This window comes from Denticeps clupeoides, chromosome 10 (assembly GCF_900700375.1).
Source record: "Denticeps clupeoides chromosome 10, fDenClu1.1, whole genome shotgun sequence".
NCBI classification, from domain to species: Eukaryota; Metazoa; Chordata; class Actinopteri; order Clupeiformes; family Denticipitidae; genus Denticeps; species Denticeps clupeoides.
Window position 1 is genome coordinate 3,467,546 of NC_041716.1, and position 17,908 is coordinate 3,485,453.

The 17,908-nt window shown below is 42.7% G+C and overlaps 2 protein-coding genes across 3 annotated transcripts; both read left to right on the forward strand.

The window, feature by feature from the left end:
* The first annotated feature begins 75 nt into the window (after nt 1–75).
* Nucleotides 76–11,384, forward strand: slc38a5b (solute carrier family 38 member 5b). The gene is made up of 16 exons (XM_028994443.1): nt 76–274; nt 4,145–4,290; nt 4,770–4,839; nt 4,928–5,043; nt 6,097–6,170; nt 6,355–6,447; nt 6,935–7,016; nt 7,895–7,977; nt 8,065–8,123; nt 8,214–8,327; nt 8,628–8,707; nt 8,913–9,013; nt 9,138–9,262; nt 9,345–9,489; nt 9,574–9,677; nt 9,865–11,384. The coding sequence occupies exons 2-16, from the start codon at nt 4,229–4,231 to the stop codon at nt 9,967–9,969; spliced, it is 1,413 nt and encodes a 470-aa protein (XP_028850276.1). The 5' UTR covers nt 76–274; nt 4,145–4,228; the 3' UTR covers nt 9,970–11,384.
* A 751-nt stretch (nt 11,385–12,135) lies between these two features.
* Nucleotides 12,136–17,361, forward strand: wasb (WASP actin nucleation promoting factor b). Of its 2 annotated transcripts, none has more exons than XM_028994441.1 (12): nt 12,136–12,394; nt 13,208–13,348; nt 13,449–13,535; nt 14,036–14,132; nt 14,241–14,270; nt 14,357–14,398; nt 15,170–15,368; nt 15,493–15,535; nt 15,667–15,820; nt 16,214–16,611; nt 17,005–17,116; nt 17,196–17,361. In XM_028994441.1, the coding sequence occupies exons 1-12, from the start codon at nt 12,290–12,292 to the stop codon at nt 17,246–17,248; spliced, it is 1,461 nt and encodes a 486-aa protein (XP_028850274.1). In that variant the 5' UTR covers nt 12,136–12,289; the 3' UTR covers nt 17,249–17,361. The 2 variants fall into 2 exon arrangements, with proteins under 2 accessions (XP_028850274.1, XP_028850275.1); XM_028994442.1 differs by having other exon boundaries at nt 16,235–16,611.
* Nucleotides 17,362–17,908: the final 547 nt, after the last annotated feature.

Sequence of the window (17,908 nt, forward strand, 5' to 3'; positions counted from 1 at the left end):
GGCACTGGGAGTGCCTGGCTTGTTATGACATCACAAGAAATTTGAGACAGCCCTCCATTTTACTGCCTTCCTCCACATGTTCTCCCTCCTCACCCTTCTCTCTTTCCCTCAGCAGACCACTACTCTCTCCTCTGTCCCTCGCTCTCCCTCACTCTTTGGCGCTTCTCTAATCCCGGCAACGCAGAGAAAGATCCACACTTCAAGCCGCACGCTGAGCCAACTGAGACCAAGCCTGGAGAAAGCTGGATGTGCAGCATTTAAAAAAAAATAAAAGGTGAGACTACCGACGGCACAGGCTTTCAGCCTGCTGGCTCTCCACATGGGTCAGGATAAAGAAACTGTGGCTCCTGACAGGAAGGCTTTCTGGGGTTTGGAAGCCTTCTGTTCAGAATGACCGCGTGTGAAGTTTTGCTGTTTTATTTTTACGAATTACTTGTAGTTTGTGCTTGATTTTTAATGTGGGTGTGTTCATTGCGGCATCTAACATCAACCCACCCAAATGTAGATAAAGCTACATTCAACATTTAAAGCAAAAAAAAAAAATTGATTTACTTTAATTAATCACTCTGCTGCTGTCTTAAGAGTCCTTTTTACCCCCACATGCAATTAGTGACTGCCACCGAAGCAATGGTCTTCATTCGGACAAACATAGGGTGACTGGTAATCTGGTGCAAAATGAACATGGAAAGCTGTGGTTTAATGAATTCCTTTGTTGGTTAATTGCTTGCCTGAGATCCATGGGTACAACTAAACTTTACTTGTGCATTAGATATGCTTTAATCCATGTTTCAAACAGACTCTAGAGATACTTATGATACTTAAGAAAAGGCTGAGCTAAAATATATCTTGAAACTTAAATTGGATTGTGCATGGTGCTGTTCCTTTCAACAATATTATAATGAAATAACTATAAACAATGGAATCCTATTAGTTCTATTTTGCTGCACGTCACGGGGGGTGAGAGTGTCCCAGCACCGTAAACTGGTTCGGGATGGGTTTTGGCCTATTTATCAGAAAGGATAGCTTGAGGTTGGCTGAATAAAGTGTGTATATGCCATTATTGACATGTTCCACGCAAACTGGAACCTGGATCGGAAATCACGCTGGGTCAGTGCTGTGAAAAAAAGCAATTTGAAATAAAATGTCGCAGCATGACTTGCCATATCGGTTGGTAATAACAAGCTCACAATGCACATGTGGGAGTGTATTGGTGACATTTTGTTAAATTGCTGTGAAAATACATTAAGTTGTGGGTCCCCCCGAACAAAACAATGCAGATGACTTATGTAACGTCGGAGCTTTAACTCATCGGGGGTGAAAAAGTCGGTCAGGATGTGTTATATTGCACGCTTTCCTTTTTTGGTGTGGACATGGCAGAGTCGTTCCAGACGGTCGCAGACTTGGACAGTGCTGCACCGTGTGTGTGTGTGTGTGCGTGCGGCCAATTCACACAGATCCAGTACAGTATCACAGACAGACAAAACAAGCTGAGGCTCTTTATAAATTTTCATTCCACTGCTCCAATGGTCATACGTTTCACTGTTACTGTCGCTTGGGGATAAGTGGGAAAAATGTTTTTAAAAGGCCAAGTCTCCCCTCAAGGGGCTGTGGAGGACGTCACATGTTGATCCAGTCCAGTTCAACGGGTCCATCATAACATGATTGCCTCCTTGTAGGTGCTGAAAACTTTAATTTCTCAGCTCTCGCGCTACAGTAAAACCATAGAACATAACGGTCTGCCCAACGCACGGCCGGGATTATTATCCACACAATTGATTTGCACCCTGGGGTTTCCTCCTGTACCCAGAACGGATATCCTGGCCTTATTGGGGTCTTTTTGTGTTGTGTCTGCCATTGCGCCTGTCCCTGCTGAACCAGGGGATGTGTTGACAGATGGCCTGCTGTGTAATTGTTTGCGTTTCATAGCCGTGATGATGTTCTGTCATAATTCGATTTGTACGCGGCCTTGCACACGTACTGTCCACCCCTTTTTATGTTCTTTATTAGCTCGCAAACCAAAAAAAATGTCCTTGGTTTCTTGGGAAAGGCTTTAGCACGAGTGCGGACATGCTTTTGTTGGTGTATTTGTGTTGGTGTTTCATACAGGAGCGACGAAAACAGTGAAAATCCATGCCCAGTTTGAGGAGAAATTGGTTGGGGTGGAGGGGGGAGTGTGGTGGAGGAAAGCGGAGAAGGAGGAAAGGAATGTTGTAACATGGGTGGGAAAAGTGGGAACAGGCACCAGACTGCGAGTCAACGCACATTTTATCAACCAGTGGCTAAATGGAACAGTGTACACTGGGGCTGGAGCTAACGGCGTCTCGTTCTCTTCATATTACCCCGTTTTTTTACCACATTCTGCTGACTTCGACCTCCGTTGGCAAATTCAAACTGAAGTTTTTTTTTTTTATAGGATTTAGAGGAAAGGTTAAAAATCAGCACTGCCACGCCACTCCCGCCACAGTCCGCCCACCTACCCTCGTCTCTTTACTAAATGTTATAACTAAGTGCTAGGAGGGTTAAACAAATATCTCATTGGCAGGCTGCTCTCGCTCACACGCGGCTGAAAAAGATCTCTCTTTGCGATATATGAATCCGACGCACAGCTCTGGCAGGACGGGACAGCGCTTAGCATGTTTTTTTTTGTGTGTGTGTGTGTGTGTGTGTGTGTGTGTGTGTGTGTGTAGGGAAAGTGTAGGCCTGAGGCGAAATCGGTGTGGCAACCAGGCTGATGGGTCTGGGAGGAGAGGAGGTGTTATTCAGGGGCCCAGTGGTTGTGAATGGGGCATATGGGACCTCTCCTTCACGTCTGTGCTGAGTGCAATGTTTTAAAAAGGGAAAGACTGGTCTTCTGGAGAGCGGGTGTGTCATTTCACACGAGGTTTTCCAACCGAAAATGTCCGTGTTCTGAGATCACAGCATTGTCTCCAAAATTTCTATTTCATTCTGAAGCCATCAATATAGGACAAGTGAGTTTGGAGGAAGAAAATCTGCAACAGATCAATTCTTCACTTTTTTTTTTAAATGGATATATCAGTAGTCTTATCAGCCCCCATACCCCCGTCCCCCACCAGCCCCACCCCTGTGTGACACATAAAGCTGCGGGGCTGGGATGTACAGCAACTGGTGTGCAGTTGCAGCTGGTAATGTCTGGATCCGCTCCAAACTCTTGTGAGCCACGTATTCAGCCCGAGTAAAAATACAGCAGTGGAAAAATACTGGACCTGCACGAGACGCTTGGATTCTAATATTCAAAAGTCGCCAAGTGTCTGAAGTGCCTGGACAGGGACTTTTACAGTGCAAAATTCACTGTAAAAACAGCTGTTATTACCTTATTTAATACATTTTTAATATGTATCATACTGACATTATGTATATAATGCCAATTATATATGTACGCATACATACACACACACAAATATATACATTTAATGTACAGTGAAGGTAACTGGTCAAATTCTACTTTGTCACAGAGTGTAATTGGCCTATTCTTAACACCATGACTCTAGAGAACCGAGATTTAATTAGAGGCATCTCATGCAATTGCATCAGCTTCACTTTGACAAGAGACCTTTTGAAACAAGACAACAAGCAACGAGTGTCCCATGGCCTGAATTCTTGTCTGCAAATTTAGCCAGCAAGCTGTAAGATGGAAAGGGAATCTTTAGCGGGGCTCCTGCGATCATATTTATATCCGCGTTCTGCCCAGCTCCCAAGTAGACGCTAAGTATTTGTTTGTATAGGAGTTCCAGATCGAAATATGGGAACAGAAAGAGGTACAGTAGGTGGTTGCTTCCATGCTTCATCCTAATCGTGTGTCTAAATAGCTGTAACATAATCTATAAATCTGTAAAGGCCAGTACACCTTTGCCCTGAATTCATTCGGTATTTTGGTGCAAAACCTCAAGTGATTTAGTTGCTGCAGAATCTGCGGATTCCCTCTTGCAGGCTGTGAGAAGCTCCCATATGGTCCTGAAAGGACTTGACATGTTGACGGTTCTCACTGGAGCTCTACTGATAAAACCAATCTGAACCTGTTGGGGGCTGATTTTTTGAGAACGAGGACAGTTTCACATGCTTATTTAATAAATGAGAAAGGGATGGCTGCTGAGTAATCCCCACCTCATATTCTCTTTTTTTACAGAGAGCGCTTCACAACCCTTTAATGCCCACTTTTTTCGTAAGAACCATTCGGAATAAGAGACCCTCTTCCTCCGCATAGAGCAACATGGAACTGCAAAAGCTATCCAATGGCAGCCACAATGGGGAATTTGCACCTTTGGAAGACGGGTAGGTTCTTTCACTTCTCAACAAGCTGCAAGTTGGGGTCGTCGCTTTAGTGAAACATTTAGGCATGCAACATATGGTTTGCCATTATATTGCCGCATGTTGTACCTCAGCCTGGCGAGGTGTAACTTTAGACACTACGGTGTATGCGAAAAGCAGAGATTTGTGCTCCCCTGTGAGTTGAGTGTACAGTTCGCAGCCTGGAATGCATCAAGTCGGCGGATTATACATTTCACTTCAGTGCACTATTGCATAGCAACCCACATATTTGTTTCTGTGTCAGGAGGCAGGAAAGCAGCGGTCTCCTGAAAGTTTAATAACGGTGCTGTAGGAACCTTTACATTCCAGTTTATTTTACTTGATCATTTTTGGCTACGTGTTTACTATTCTTGGCTTTTTGCAAAAATATATGGTATTATGAACAGTTGCACAGGAACCTAAACATGCTATTAAAAAGATTCCTGTTTTTGTCCCATTGAAAGATTTATGGCCGAACAGGAGGAGTTCTTGCCACACAAGAGCGATGGGAAAAAGAAAACACAGTTTACAGATGTGAGTTGCCCCTGGTTTGCATAAAACCTTTGAGTTTACAGCATTCATTGTTACTCCGATCATGCTGTATGTTTTTCATGCTTCTCAGTTTGAAGGGAAGACGTCTTTCGGGATGTCCGTCTTCAACCTCAGCAATGCCATCATGGGCAGCGGGATTCTGGGACTGTCATACGCTATGTCCAACACTGGCATCATCCTCTTTCTGTGAGTACGTCTGCTTCCAGACGTGTGCTCTGAGTCCTATGCATTTACTTACACGTATGCATCCCCCGTGGCACTGCGTTGTAGCACTTTGGTGGCAGAGTGCTATTTCAGGACAGGGGTTAAATACCAGCAGCCCCATTTCCCTCGAGGAATCCCCCTTCCAGGAATTTTGTCATTCCATCCATCTATGCTTCCAGTCTACTGTTCCTGATCCTATAAAATCGGATTGAGCAGCCTTCAGGAATGGGACTGAGAACCTATATTCTAATGTACATTAAATGATGACAAATATCTATAATAATATAATACCAAACATCTGACAGAATTCCTTTAATTTTACTTTTATTACATACTAATATTTATTGTATATCATATATTTTTGTATTCGTATGTAGATTGCATATGTTTTATTATTTCAATCCACGTTGAGCTGGTCTTAATCAATGCTGCAGTGTTGCCTAAATTTGATCTTTTCATGTCACATCAGCGCACAGAGGCTATAAATATAGCCGGCTAATTTTGATAAAAAGGGCCAGCCATGACCTCTCAGTCCACTTGCAGAAAATTACAAGGGAGTAAATGGTCTCATCCGATAAGCTGCCAAGCAGATGTCCAGTCAAAAAAGGGGTGCCATCCTCTCATTACCCACCAGCCCCGCCTGTGAGCTGATAAATGAAGCGTGGCCTTGGTTGTTTGAGGAAGGCGGTCTGGTTGGGAAGCCGAAGGGGAGGAACCCAAACTCACGTACACAGAGTTGCTTAAAACAGGCCCGGCTCTGAGCTGGCGGGGGAAAAGTGACAGGAAGATTAATGTTTGTTGTTATAACAGTTTCCCTGTACAAATGGGAAAGGTTTATACTTGAAATTCTAGATTTCTTTGCCCCTGCAGAGTGAAAATACAAATTGCCCACACTATTATAATGGCTCTGTGCAAATAAAAGTCGGCTTCAGTGCAAAAGTGGTGGTCGGCCCACATGACTTTGCAGTGAAATCATATGACTTCAGTTATCTTGTTTGCCTTCTCCATATCATGAAAAATTCTTCTCTTTTACAGAATCTTGTTGACTTCCATTGCGGTTCTCTCATCATACTCTGTTCACCTCCTCCTCAAAAGTGCCGGAGTTGTTGGTAAGAATGTTAAACACTCACTCACTATCCATAACTGCTTAATCCAGAGCTGGGTCGCCCATGCTGGAGCCTCAGTCACCGATCTCTGTAGTGGGATTTTGGGTGGTGGGTAGAAATCGGACACCGGGGAGGTCCAGAATATCCAATGTAAAAATAACCTCACCTTGATGCCAATCTTTTTCAGGTATTCGTGCATATGAACAACTTGGCAAGAGGGCATTTGGCAACCCAGGAAAACTTTTGGCAGCTGTTGTCATAACCATGCACAATATAGGAGGTAGTTATTTGCGGAAATGTTGAAGAGTGATTTATGAATGATAGTTGTATTAATATTGCAAACAAGGTGTGGCAGCTACGTGGGCAAAAAAATCAATTGTCAAACAATTTGCACACCAAGTAAAAAAAAATTAAACGATACCACCGAGCATGTCCCTGAGCATGACTCTGAACCCCCGAGTGCCTTTACCGAGTAATGGAGAAAAGCACAATTAGGCATTTGTTTAATTTCCAACTGCTTTGCATTGAAGCTCATGAATGAGAGGTCTTTTTTGTAATTGTACTAATTCCAGTGAAATACCATGCTGTCTTTCTGTACCAATCGCATGAATAATTAGCATGCTTCTGGTGTTTTGCAACTCACAGCCTATAAAACAAATGATTTGTAGTCCGGTGCTCATTTGCAATGCACTTGGGAAAAAGCAGTTTCAAAGCTTTCTTTCGAGCAAAGCAATGCAAATAATAAGCGTGTCTGTGCCTTTTTCCAGCCATGTCCAGTTACCTGTTCATTGTGAAGTATGAGTTGCCTCTGGTCATTCAAGCTTTTCTTGGCAAGCATTCCATCAGTGGGTAAGTTACTGATGGGGCGTCACCCCGTGATTTCCCGCCCGACTCTGATTTCACAATATGAAGCACGTGTCATTCTAGGAGGTGTGTATGCTGCCATAGACGTTAACTAAGTTACTGTTGATTGAACCTGTTAAGACCAGCTTACGTTGTGATTTTGTCTAGTTTGGCTGGTCATATCAACAAAATCCTGTATTATAATGTTTTTTCAGAAAGGTGCTTTAACATGCTGTCAAATATCTATGAGGGGGGAAAAGTTTGTGAATTTGAATTTGGCTCATTAAAACCAAATGCATTCCAAATGTAAAAAAAAATTACTGCAGTCCTGATCCAAATGTAGATCTCTCGTTGCACCTTGAAAGGGTGTAAAACATGTCCTGGAGCATTTTGTGACCATGCATGACAATTGCCACCCTTCATGAACTAGCTGAGAAGAGGAAGGGAAGGCAAATATAAGTCCTCAGCACAGTGCATGCTCAAAGCTTGGGTAAATGTGGGTATTTTTTTTTGCCTCTGGCTTTAGCCTTTCAAATAAATACTGAATATCTAGTTTCTTATTCACATTATTAGCATTTAGCATAGGCAATAAAAACTATATTTGGCCAAATGAGACTTAGTGCTTTATAATAAAGCTAAGCAAGCAAACATTAAAATGCTGTGACAGTGTACACTAGCTAAATGCTAAGTAGCAAGCCAGCATGTTCTTGTTAATGCAAAAATCCTCAAAAACATGAGTGAACATGTTTCAAATCTTAATTTGTCTGTCGTCATTAAAACTACATTTGTTATCTTTCCCATTGAGATTAAACGAATGCTGGATGATCAATATATGTTATGTATCTATCCTGTTATCATGTTGTAAGATGTATTTACACTTTCAGTGAATGGTTCCTCAATGGCAACTACCTAATTATCATCGTCAGCATTTGCGTCATCTTGCCACTTGCGCTCATGAGACAGCTTGGTATGTATAAAAACCAGCCTACGGATTTTGACAGTTTTCATACGGTAAGTTGTCTGTCTGACTGTTCTTGCTGCTTAAACATTTCAGGCTATCTTGGTTACACGAGTGGCTTCTCCCTTACTTGTATGGTCTTCTTCTTGTGTTCGGTGAGTTTACGATCACAAACGTTCACAATCTGCACAGTTTACATGAGTGAACTTAATGCTCCAACTTTGTTCGTTGCTGTTCATTATTAGGTAATATATAAAAAATTCAACATCCCTTGCCCCTTTGAGACATTCAGCAACTCCTCCATCAACACCACCAGTCACGATGAATGTGAGTGGAAGACATTCACCGTCAACCAACAGGTCAGAACCACCTCTTCCTGGTGTTCGTTACGGCAAACCTGAAGCCTCGCATGTGATATTTTAAGTCCCGATTCAAAGAGCCATCCTTGGATCGGAGCTGTTTATAGACCCCCTACCTCATAAGGATTGGGACTATTTATATGATTGTGGAAGGTAATTTAATATACTAATAGTCCTGTCCGTTCAGATGGTATTACTGCATCGTCGCTTGTGTAAAACTGTAGTACAGTGAGTCTGCCTGAGAGAATGGCTAACCACTGCTGTTGACCTCATTGCACATGGTCTCTGTTTGTTTTTTAGACTGCCTACACCGTTCCCATCCTGGCCTTTGCCTTTGTCTGTCATCCAGAGGTGCTGCCAATTTACACAGAGTTGCGCAAGTACGTCTTTACCAATCAGATCAAGTGTGCAGTATGTATTCCATTGCATGTCAGTCACACTATTTTCCTCAAAAGTAAACAATGACTGCTCTTATTGGTGGGAAGGTGTTTGTTGGAAATACTCAAATGTTTCCCATGAGACAGATTGAGATCATTCATCCTGCTAATTTGTTGTGTCTTTTGCATTTTCAATGGCTATTTTCAGTCCCACCAAAAGACGCATGCAGTCTATTGCGAATGTTTCCATTTTGGGCATGTTTGTCATGTACCTCCTCACTGCGATCTTTGGCTACCTCACCTTCTATGGTAAGATTAACCATTAAACGCTGAACTTTTCATGTAAAATGTGGTGCTTTGTCACATTTATTTCAGCTGCTTGCCATTTTGCAAAACAAGTTTGTGACACAAAATGTTTGGTTTGCTTTCATAGGTAATGTGGAAGCTGAGCTTCTTCACACCTACAGCAAAGTGGATCCGCTGGACAAACTGATCCTATGTGTACGAGTGGCAGTGTTGATGGCCGTCACACTTACAGTTCCTGTGGTGCTCTTCCCGGTAATGGGATCTGCAAAGTGTTTTGGTTGGTGGCTGTAGACAGGCTTCATGGTTTGACTGATATAGATCTTGCGTTGAATAGATCCGCAGGGCTCTGCTGCAGCTGCTGTTCCCTGACAAACCTTTCCACTGGGTCCGTCACATTTCTATTGCCCTGTGTCTCCTCTTCGTGGTCAACCTGCTGGTTATCTTCGTCCCCAACATCCGAGACATCTTTGGCATCATTGGTAAGCATGGATGTTTTGGTACTTTTCACAACCAGACCACCATATGCAGATTATATTTTGATATGTGCTTCTTGACTGCTCCAGGAGCAACTTCGGCCCCGAGTTTAATCTTCATTCTTCCTGGGCTGTTTTACATTCGCATTGTTCCAACTGAACAAGAACCACTGAGGTCCAAAACAAAGATCCAGGTAGGCCTTAAAACTGGGTCGGGGGTTGCAAGAAACCCCAGATTATTTGCAAGATTATTTTTGAAATAGATTTTTTTATTTCAAATGATCACAAACACTGTAATTTAGACCAATCAAAAACAGGATCTTTGGACTTGTCCCTCCAATTGACTAACATGGATGCTAAAACCTAATTCTCATTTTACAGGCTGCCTGTTTTACCGCCCTGGGCTTCATTTTCATGACAATGAGTTTGACTTTCATCGTCCTTGACTGGATAACTGGAGAGAAGCGAAGTGGCGGGGCGCACTAACCCCCTCTTATCACACCGGGGGTCCCAGTGCCTGTGGAGTGGAACGTCCTGCAGCTGCCCCAACGCAGGCTGGAGCTCGAGAAAAATCGCAAGTGACAGGCCGGGCCCTTCTGATAACGTGCGTTACCTTCCTGAGCTGTGGTAAAACAGTGTTCCTGCCGTTGTTAAGCCAAAAGTATGTTAGTGATGAACCTCCGTGGTGGCAAGCCTTTGCGGAATTCAGCGATGCCACATTCCTGTGGCAACCGTTCAAGACAGGTGTCACAGCTGTTTGTTTAGATGTGTTTTTCAGAGAAGATGACTGTTGCATTGCCAAAGGAACAAAGTCTCCACAGTGTGCCTTGGAAAAGCCAAAGCGAAATGGTAAAAGGCAAAAAAAAAAGAAAGAAATAATAAAAAAAAACTGGAAAAGTCCATTTTATCCCTTGAGTTGGACTTGGAATATTAAACGTTGTTCTCTCCAGCCACTCCGCTGCCAAAACCATATTTTTTTTTTACTTTGTGTGTGTGTGCGTGTGTGTGTGTGTTTCGTTCTTCCCATTGACCTAGGACTCAGCACATTGTGGAAAGGCAAACATCTCACGTAGTCGTCATCTTTTTTTCCCCCAGTTACAGTTAATCCCTTTAGATTTGATTGTTTGTGTTTGCTTTCGCAAGACCAGATTTCATGATGTCATATGAACTGGCCATTCTACTGTGAACAAGTGCTGAGAGAGGACATTCAAATCCATCCAACGCTGAAATAGTTCTAATTTATTTATATCCAAGCAAAACTGAGGAGAAATAATGTTTTAAAATGCTTTCATGTGAAAAATACTTGGGACATGGGTTGGGATGACGAAGCTCTTGATTTTTAAAAAAAAGATTAATTTGCATATGTTGCCAATGTTCATGACCCCATTGAATTATTCATATTATTATTATGATACCTCTGGTAGTGTATAGTAGGTAATTAAATATCAACAATTAAATATTATATTTTTTTATCAAAAAGCTTTATGAAGGGGTGGGGGGGGCTACTTGGTCCATTGCATATGATGAAATATGAGGTTGTTGCAAAATCAAGGACACGACATGATCATCAAATACAGGGATTTCAAACAGTGAAAAATGGTGGGAAACATTTTGTCATACAATAACTTTGACTGGCAAGCTAAGGGAAGCACTCAGTTTTAAGTAGAGGGTTGTGGAGTTTGGAGGAGTAATGGAGGCTGGATTCAGCCTGGAAAGGGGGTTCTGCTAAATGCCCTGAATGCCATTTAGTCAATAAATTCCCTACTGAATTTGGTTTTGACACCAAATTCTGTATCGACGACTGTTCTGTGTGTGCGGAGTCAGGCAGCCGTTGGTCTTTGATATTGTGTTACTTTATACAATATGTTCTTTCAATAAAGGTGATTGCCAAATTGCAAAAACGTGTCTTCGCTTCTGTACAGAATGTTTCTGAAATGATTATTATGAATGCATATTTTAAACCAACAATTTCACATACTGGTGCAAATACAGTCTATGTATGTGAGTACATGTGTGCATTATATTTTTTATATATAAATACCATACACATTCCTGGCGGATATTGCCTCACTTACCTTGTGGGCAGTTTGTATCTGCTATAAGCCCTCTTCTGTCCAGGTCAGGGTGTTGGGGAACATGGAGGCTATTCCATCTACCTTTAGGCTCAAAGCAGAGACATTGAGGGTCGGCCAGTTAGTGGCAGGGTGAACGTGTACACACAGCAGCAGCAGTTCAGCATTATCAGGTCACCTGACCTGCACGTATGTAGAGCGGAAACTGGAGCAACGGGAGGAAACCCATGCAAACACACGGATCAGCGAGGCCAGGGCTCGAACGCAAATCAAAGCCACATGCTGTGCTGCTGGATCGCTCGTAATCTAGTTACAGGTCCTCTCACCCTGGAGGAGCATTGGCCTAAGTGTGACACAATTCTAGAGGCAACATTTGTGCTGGGGTTCACGCTTCTTTCGTAAAAATACCAAAGATTCATTTATATTGCCAAAAAGCTCAGAAGGGAACAAAATGGCTTTTTTTCAGCCTTAAATATCTGTCAGTACCACGCCACCTTAAAAACAATTCACATGAAACCTTGGGTTAAGTTCCTGCAACTGTGGCTGCTAACTTCCTGTTCTTTTTTTTTTTTTTTTTTTTTACTGCAAAGCAGTCACATCACACAGCAGAGAATAAGGAAGCTGGCATTACGTATCACCACTTGAGTTTTAAGTCCTCGAGCAAGGGCACCGCGGACACGGTTCGGGGCCCGACAACTGGCGCCGGACGGCCCCCATTCTCACCAGGAGAAGAAATGAGTCGAGGAACCAAGCCCAGAGCCCAGGAGAACAACCTGAGCGTCCTCCTTAGCATTCAGGAAAATGAGAGAGTGGTGGACCTTCTTGGGCGCCGATGTGTGGTATGTATCACATAGAAGTAAAGTGGCATGTATCTGGACGTGTATGAAGACGCCAGGGTACAAACCGGGAAACTGACGGTGGCTTGTGATGTAGATGTCGAGCGCAGGTCAGAGCTCTGATATCTGCAGAGGTAGTCACATGGACAGCTCAGTGATGCAAACTGCACTTTAATTTGAAGCCATGTGCGGAATTTAGATGATGAGAGCAGGTGACACATTACTCGCATGCATGATGCGTGGTCTTCCTTAAGCCTGGTCTCCTTCATGTCCTATAGACACAAAGTACGGTAAATTCAAAGCTTCATTACAGTGAGATGGTTGAGTTGTGTAGCAGCAGTATTTGATGTGGTGCAGAAGCAGGGGACAGGAAGCAGAGTGTATGAGGTCACTTCCTGACCTGTTTCAGCATTTCAGATGTCTTAATTAAGGAATAGAGACTGGACAGGGAATGGAGTTTTTCTTTTAGCAGCCTTGATGATCCAATTGCTCGCAAAACTAACAGAAAGGAAGAGAAAGTATCATGTGTGCAGCTCAAGGCAGTAAATAAAGGGCCTAATGCACACTCAGATTCATGTAATATATGAATATTTAAATGCTAAGATTTGAAATTTGAAATATGTCACATATGTGTAATAAAGTGCTTATAAGGCCAAACCAAAACCAAAAAAGCCCACGTGTAGGCTCCACACATGCTGGTTTTGACACCCACTATGTAACTGTGTGAGATTTGTAGTGTATAACAGATGTGTGTGTGTGTGTGTGTGTGTGTGTGTGTGTGTGTGTGTGCGTGTGCATGTGTGCATGTGTTTGAAGGCCCTGGCGACTGCAGTAGTCCAGCTGTACATGGCAGTCCCCCACAGTCCCTCTGAATGGAGTCTGCAGCACACTGCAGTGGTGTGTTTTGTGAAGGACAACCCTCAGCGCTCCTACTTCATCCGTCTCTTTGACATTAAGGTCTCTGTGCTTTTGCTGGATCTTTATGGCAAATGCATCATGGGCTGAAAGTGACGTAAACGATCTGCTCTGTGTAAACTGTACACTGTGCTTTGTTCAGGAGGGGAAGCTGATATGGGAGCAGGAGCTGTATGACCAGATGACATATGCCACCCCACTGTCATACTTCCACACTTTCCCTGCAGATGTCAGTACCTCCTGTCCTCATTTTTATATCTTACCATTACCACCTTACCATTTATTTACAGTCAAACTATGGTCCTAATAGGCATGATTTGACACCCATCTGCCATTTTGGTCATTATTTGTCATAATGAGTGGGAAGAGACACGTGCACTAGCAGGCGAATGTTTCCACACCATCTACGTATTGGCAGATCTTTCTTTTTCTGACTATTTTACATTATACATTGAACTGATCTGAAAACTCACAACTATGAAATTCTACAGAACTTTGTTCTAATTTACTGCTGTGATTACATAATTACATAATTTCTGTGATTACATAATTTCAATACACTCTTGGTGTGTTTCATCTTAGACAGTTGAGAACTTGTTTTTCATTCATGTTAATGATCTCATGAAGCTGGTTATATAATAATATGCAGAGCAGTATTTACATTTTTCAGAGACTCCTTAACATCTTTGTGTTATGGTAACTGCTCTCAATTTTCATTTTTGTATTTAGGACTGTCAGGTGGGGCTGAATTTTGCCAGTGAGCAGGAGTCTGAAACGTTCTGGAGCACAGTCGGTGAGAAGATCGTCCAGAGGGCCCAGCGGCAAGGTCAGTAACCCAGCAGCTGTAGGATGCGTTGCATAAACCCCAATTCATCTAACACAGTCCTGTGTTTATTTTTAATGTATGTATTTATTTTAATTTCCCTCTTTCTAGAAAAGATACATCATCCTCCAACAAGCGATGGTATTCTGAGCAAATTCATTTTATGCTTTAGTGTAGTAAACTTACGAGGCTGAGCTGCATTTAGGAACACCGCATCTCTTTTACAGATAAGACACTTACGCCACCGCCTCCTGGGCCTCCAACCAACGGTGAGTCACTTTCCACCGTGTGTGTTTAACGCGCTAATTTCTTCCTGTCTTGACTAAGAAAACAGAGTGGAAAAACATGGAGCATGGGAGCTGTTCATCATACCAGATCACTATGCAATGCATAAGCACACTGGTGTGTGTCTAGAGTATCACGAAAAAGGTCCATTCTAAAGAAAATTATTTTCATAATTAAATTCAAATGTTACCTATCATCAATCAGAATAGGATTCATGATAAATACATTTCTTTATGTAGGACTGGAGCTGAAGGTTGCCACTTCATAATCAAATGACCTTTAGACATTATACATAATATACGTACAGGACTTCAGTATGATGAAAAATGTGCAGGTTTTTGCTCTTTGTTTAAAACGCCATTTTCAGTCAAGTGAAATAGTTGGCTCTATAACTGCAGTGGTTTGGCGCTTTGCAACTCCATTGCATGAAATGGAGTCCAGTGGGCATTCTGCACCAGCACTCCAAACACCTCCAAATCCAGCTTTTACAAAATGGAAAACTCACAAGACAAGCACATGTATCTGTCCATAATTCACCGGACTCATGTGATGAGTGGTACAAAGTGCCCATTGTATCTCTGCAGGGAGCAGAGGCGCCAAATCAATTCGAAAATCATTTTCAATGCCATTGTGTTATGATTTAGTGTAAGAACATTTAAATTAGGCACATAAAATTTGCAATCAATTTGTTTAACATAGAGCCATAAATAAATTGATCAGTGCTCTTGGATTTCTTGTTTTCTCGCTGCCACCAGGACCAGGACCAACCATGAGTCCAGGTCTGCCGATGGCGGCAGTCGACGTCCGCAGCCCCGACTTACAGGCCTCGCGCTATCTGCCTTCAGTCAGTCCGTCTGGTCCCAGCAGCATTATACAGAAAATGAAGGGCAAGAAAAACAAGAAGAAAGGCCCCCGACTTACGAAGGCTGATATTGGTGCCCCCAGTGGATTTATGTAAGCTTATTTGCCCAAAAAGAAAAGACCTCTGCATCAGTCCAAAATTATTTTGTGCATATGTGATATTGTTCCTTTTACATTGTCGTTTAAAAAGTCATCTTTCCTTTTTTTCCATTTACAGGCATGTGACACATGTTGGATGGGATCCAAACAAAGGCTTTGATGTAGGATATTAAAGATTTCTTTTTATTTAAGTGCACTGCACATAATCCTATGGAAAAAATGACCCTGAATCAGAGGTCATGCCTGTCGTGATCCTTTTAATCACGAGTGTCTCCTCACCCCTGAAAACCAGACCAACAACCTGGATCCAGACCTGAAGAAGCTCTTCTCCTCGGCTGGGATCAGTGACGCGCAGCTCAAGGACGCTGAGACGTCCAAAGTCATTTATGATTTTATAGAGCAGTCTGGCGGTCTGGATGCAATTAAGATGGAAATGCAGAAAGAAGGTCGGCCGTGTTTTACAACTAATGCATTTGAATTTCATGGATTCCCAAAATTCCTGGTCTATCAGCCATTGGGCACTGTTTTCAAACTGACACCAAGTAGCAGCACTACACACTAAGCATGTTCACTAGTGTAAGGTAAGACGTAAAAAGATAAAACATAAAAGAATAGTTTGGTAGTTATCTGTACTACAGGATGTGTTTAAAAAATGTGTAATTATTTTAAAAACGTCATAAAATATTGTGTGCTGGGTGACACTTTAAAACTCCACAAAATAATGAAAATGCTTAACAAGATATATGACTCTACTGTTTATGATATTATTATGAAATTATGAAGACCAATGACCATTATCTTTCCATTTTCGACATGCGTTGTTGTTTCTTCACATGTAGAAGTACCCAGAAGCCATCCAGGTCATCCGCCTAAAGTGCTGGGTGGAACTCCACCAGCACCCCCTCCACCTCGTGGGAGTTTACCTCCCTCCAAAGACCTCCCTCCGAGACCCCCACCCCCTCGCACTCAGGGATCTTCTAACCGAGGACACCTACCTCCTACGCCAAATGGAAGAGCTGGACCTCCTCCTCCACCACTACCTCCAAGCCACTCAGCCCCACCACCTCCACCCCCCATGTCTGTGGATGGCGTCCCTCCACCTCCGCCTCCTCCCCCTCCGCCTCCCGGCCCCATCTCTAGTCCCTCTAGTCCAGCAACTTCAGCACCTTCTACTCCATCAGGGGGAAGCCGAGACGCCTTACTAGACCAGATCCGTTTTGGAACGAAGCTGAAGTCTGTGAGTTCATATTTTTTTTCGTTTGGCTCAGGGCCCCAGAGTCAGTTTATGAATGAGAGCTGAGAGGTGGAGATTCTCAGTGGAGATTCATCTTCTGGGTTTCTTATGGGTACAATGGCGTCCTGCTGCAATCTGGACATGCCACTGAAACATGAAAGGGCAAAATTACTGCGGAAGTTGCTCCCCGGGCGCCTTTTAATGTTGCCCACTGCTCACCAAGGGTGATGGTTAAATGAAGAGGACACATTTCATTGTGTGCATCGTGTGCTGTGCTGCAGGGTTTCACAATCACTTCACTTTCTAGTGCAAACTAAATTAATGCAAACATAAGGTTGATCAAAAGTTTTTCAGTTTTGTTGATACTGTTATTGATCCTCTGTACCATTGTTGCAGGTCACAGATAAGCCAGATCTAGCCCCTCCCAGCCCAGCCCAGTCAACAGAAGGGATTGTGGGAGCGCTCATGATGGTGATGCAGAAACGGAGAGAAGACATCCAATATTCAGGTCAGGGATTTTCCCTCCTTGTGATGAATAGTCTTGCTAATGAAAAACATTGTACATTTCAACACTTTTGTATTCACAGATGTTGAAAGCCCTAATTCTGATGATGAAGAAGAAGAGGATGAGTGGGACTAATGATTTTTAACAAATACTTTGCAGCTCATTCTAAAACACCAAACATTTTCGGTACCCTCTTAAAGGGATAGAGTTACAATAAAATATAGATCTTTTAGTAGAGTGGAATTCAATTTGAATTTTTTTGCTGTTATTTCTCTGGGGCTCTCTCAAAACCATTGAACATCAACACATTCACTGTTCCAAATGCCAATTTTATCGGTCCTGTACACCGCATACATGGACATGTAATAGAAACATTACAATGAATGTACACAGAGTAGCACTGCTAGACACCGCAGAAGTTCAGTCATTTCCTGATCAATAACAAAACACACACAAAGTCTGATAATAAAGCAAGACTAAACAACACCTCTGTATTGCAGCTAGACTATGATGTATCCATGATTACACTGATTACAGTTCATTGCTTTACCATGGATGTAGTCATTCGGCGATTAATTATTTATTGTTTTACATTTACAGCATTTATCAGACGCCCTTATCCAGAGCGACTTACAATCAGTAGTTACAGGGACAGTCCCCCCTGGAGCAATTTAGGGTTAAGTGTCTTGCTCAGGGACACAATGGTAGTAAGTGGGATTTGAACCCGGGTCTTCTGGTTCATAGGCAAGTGTGTTACCCACTAGGCTACTACCACCCTAATATTATTATCATTTT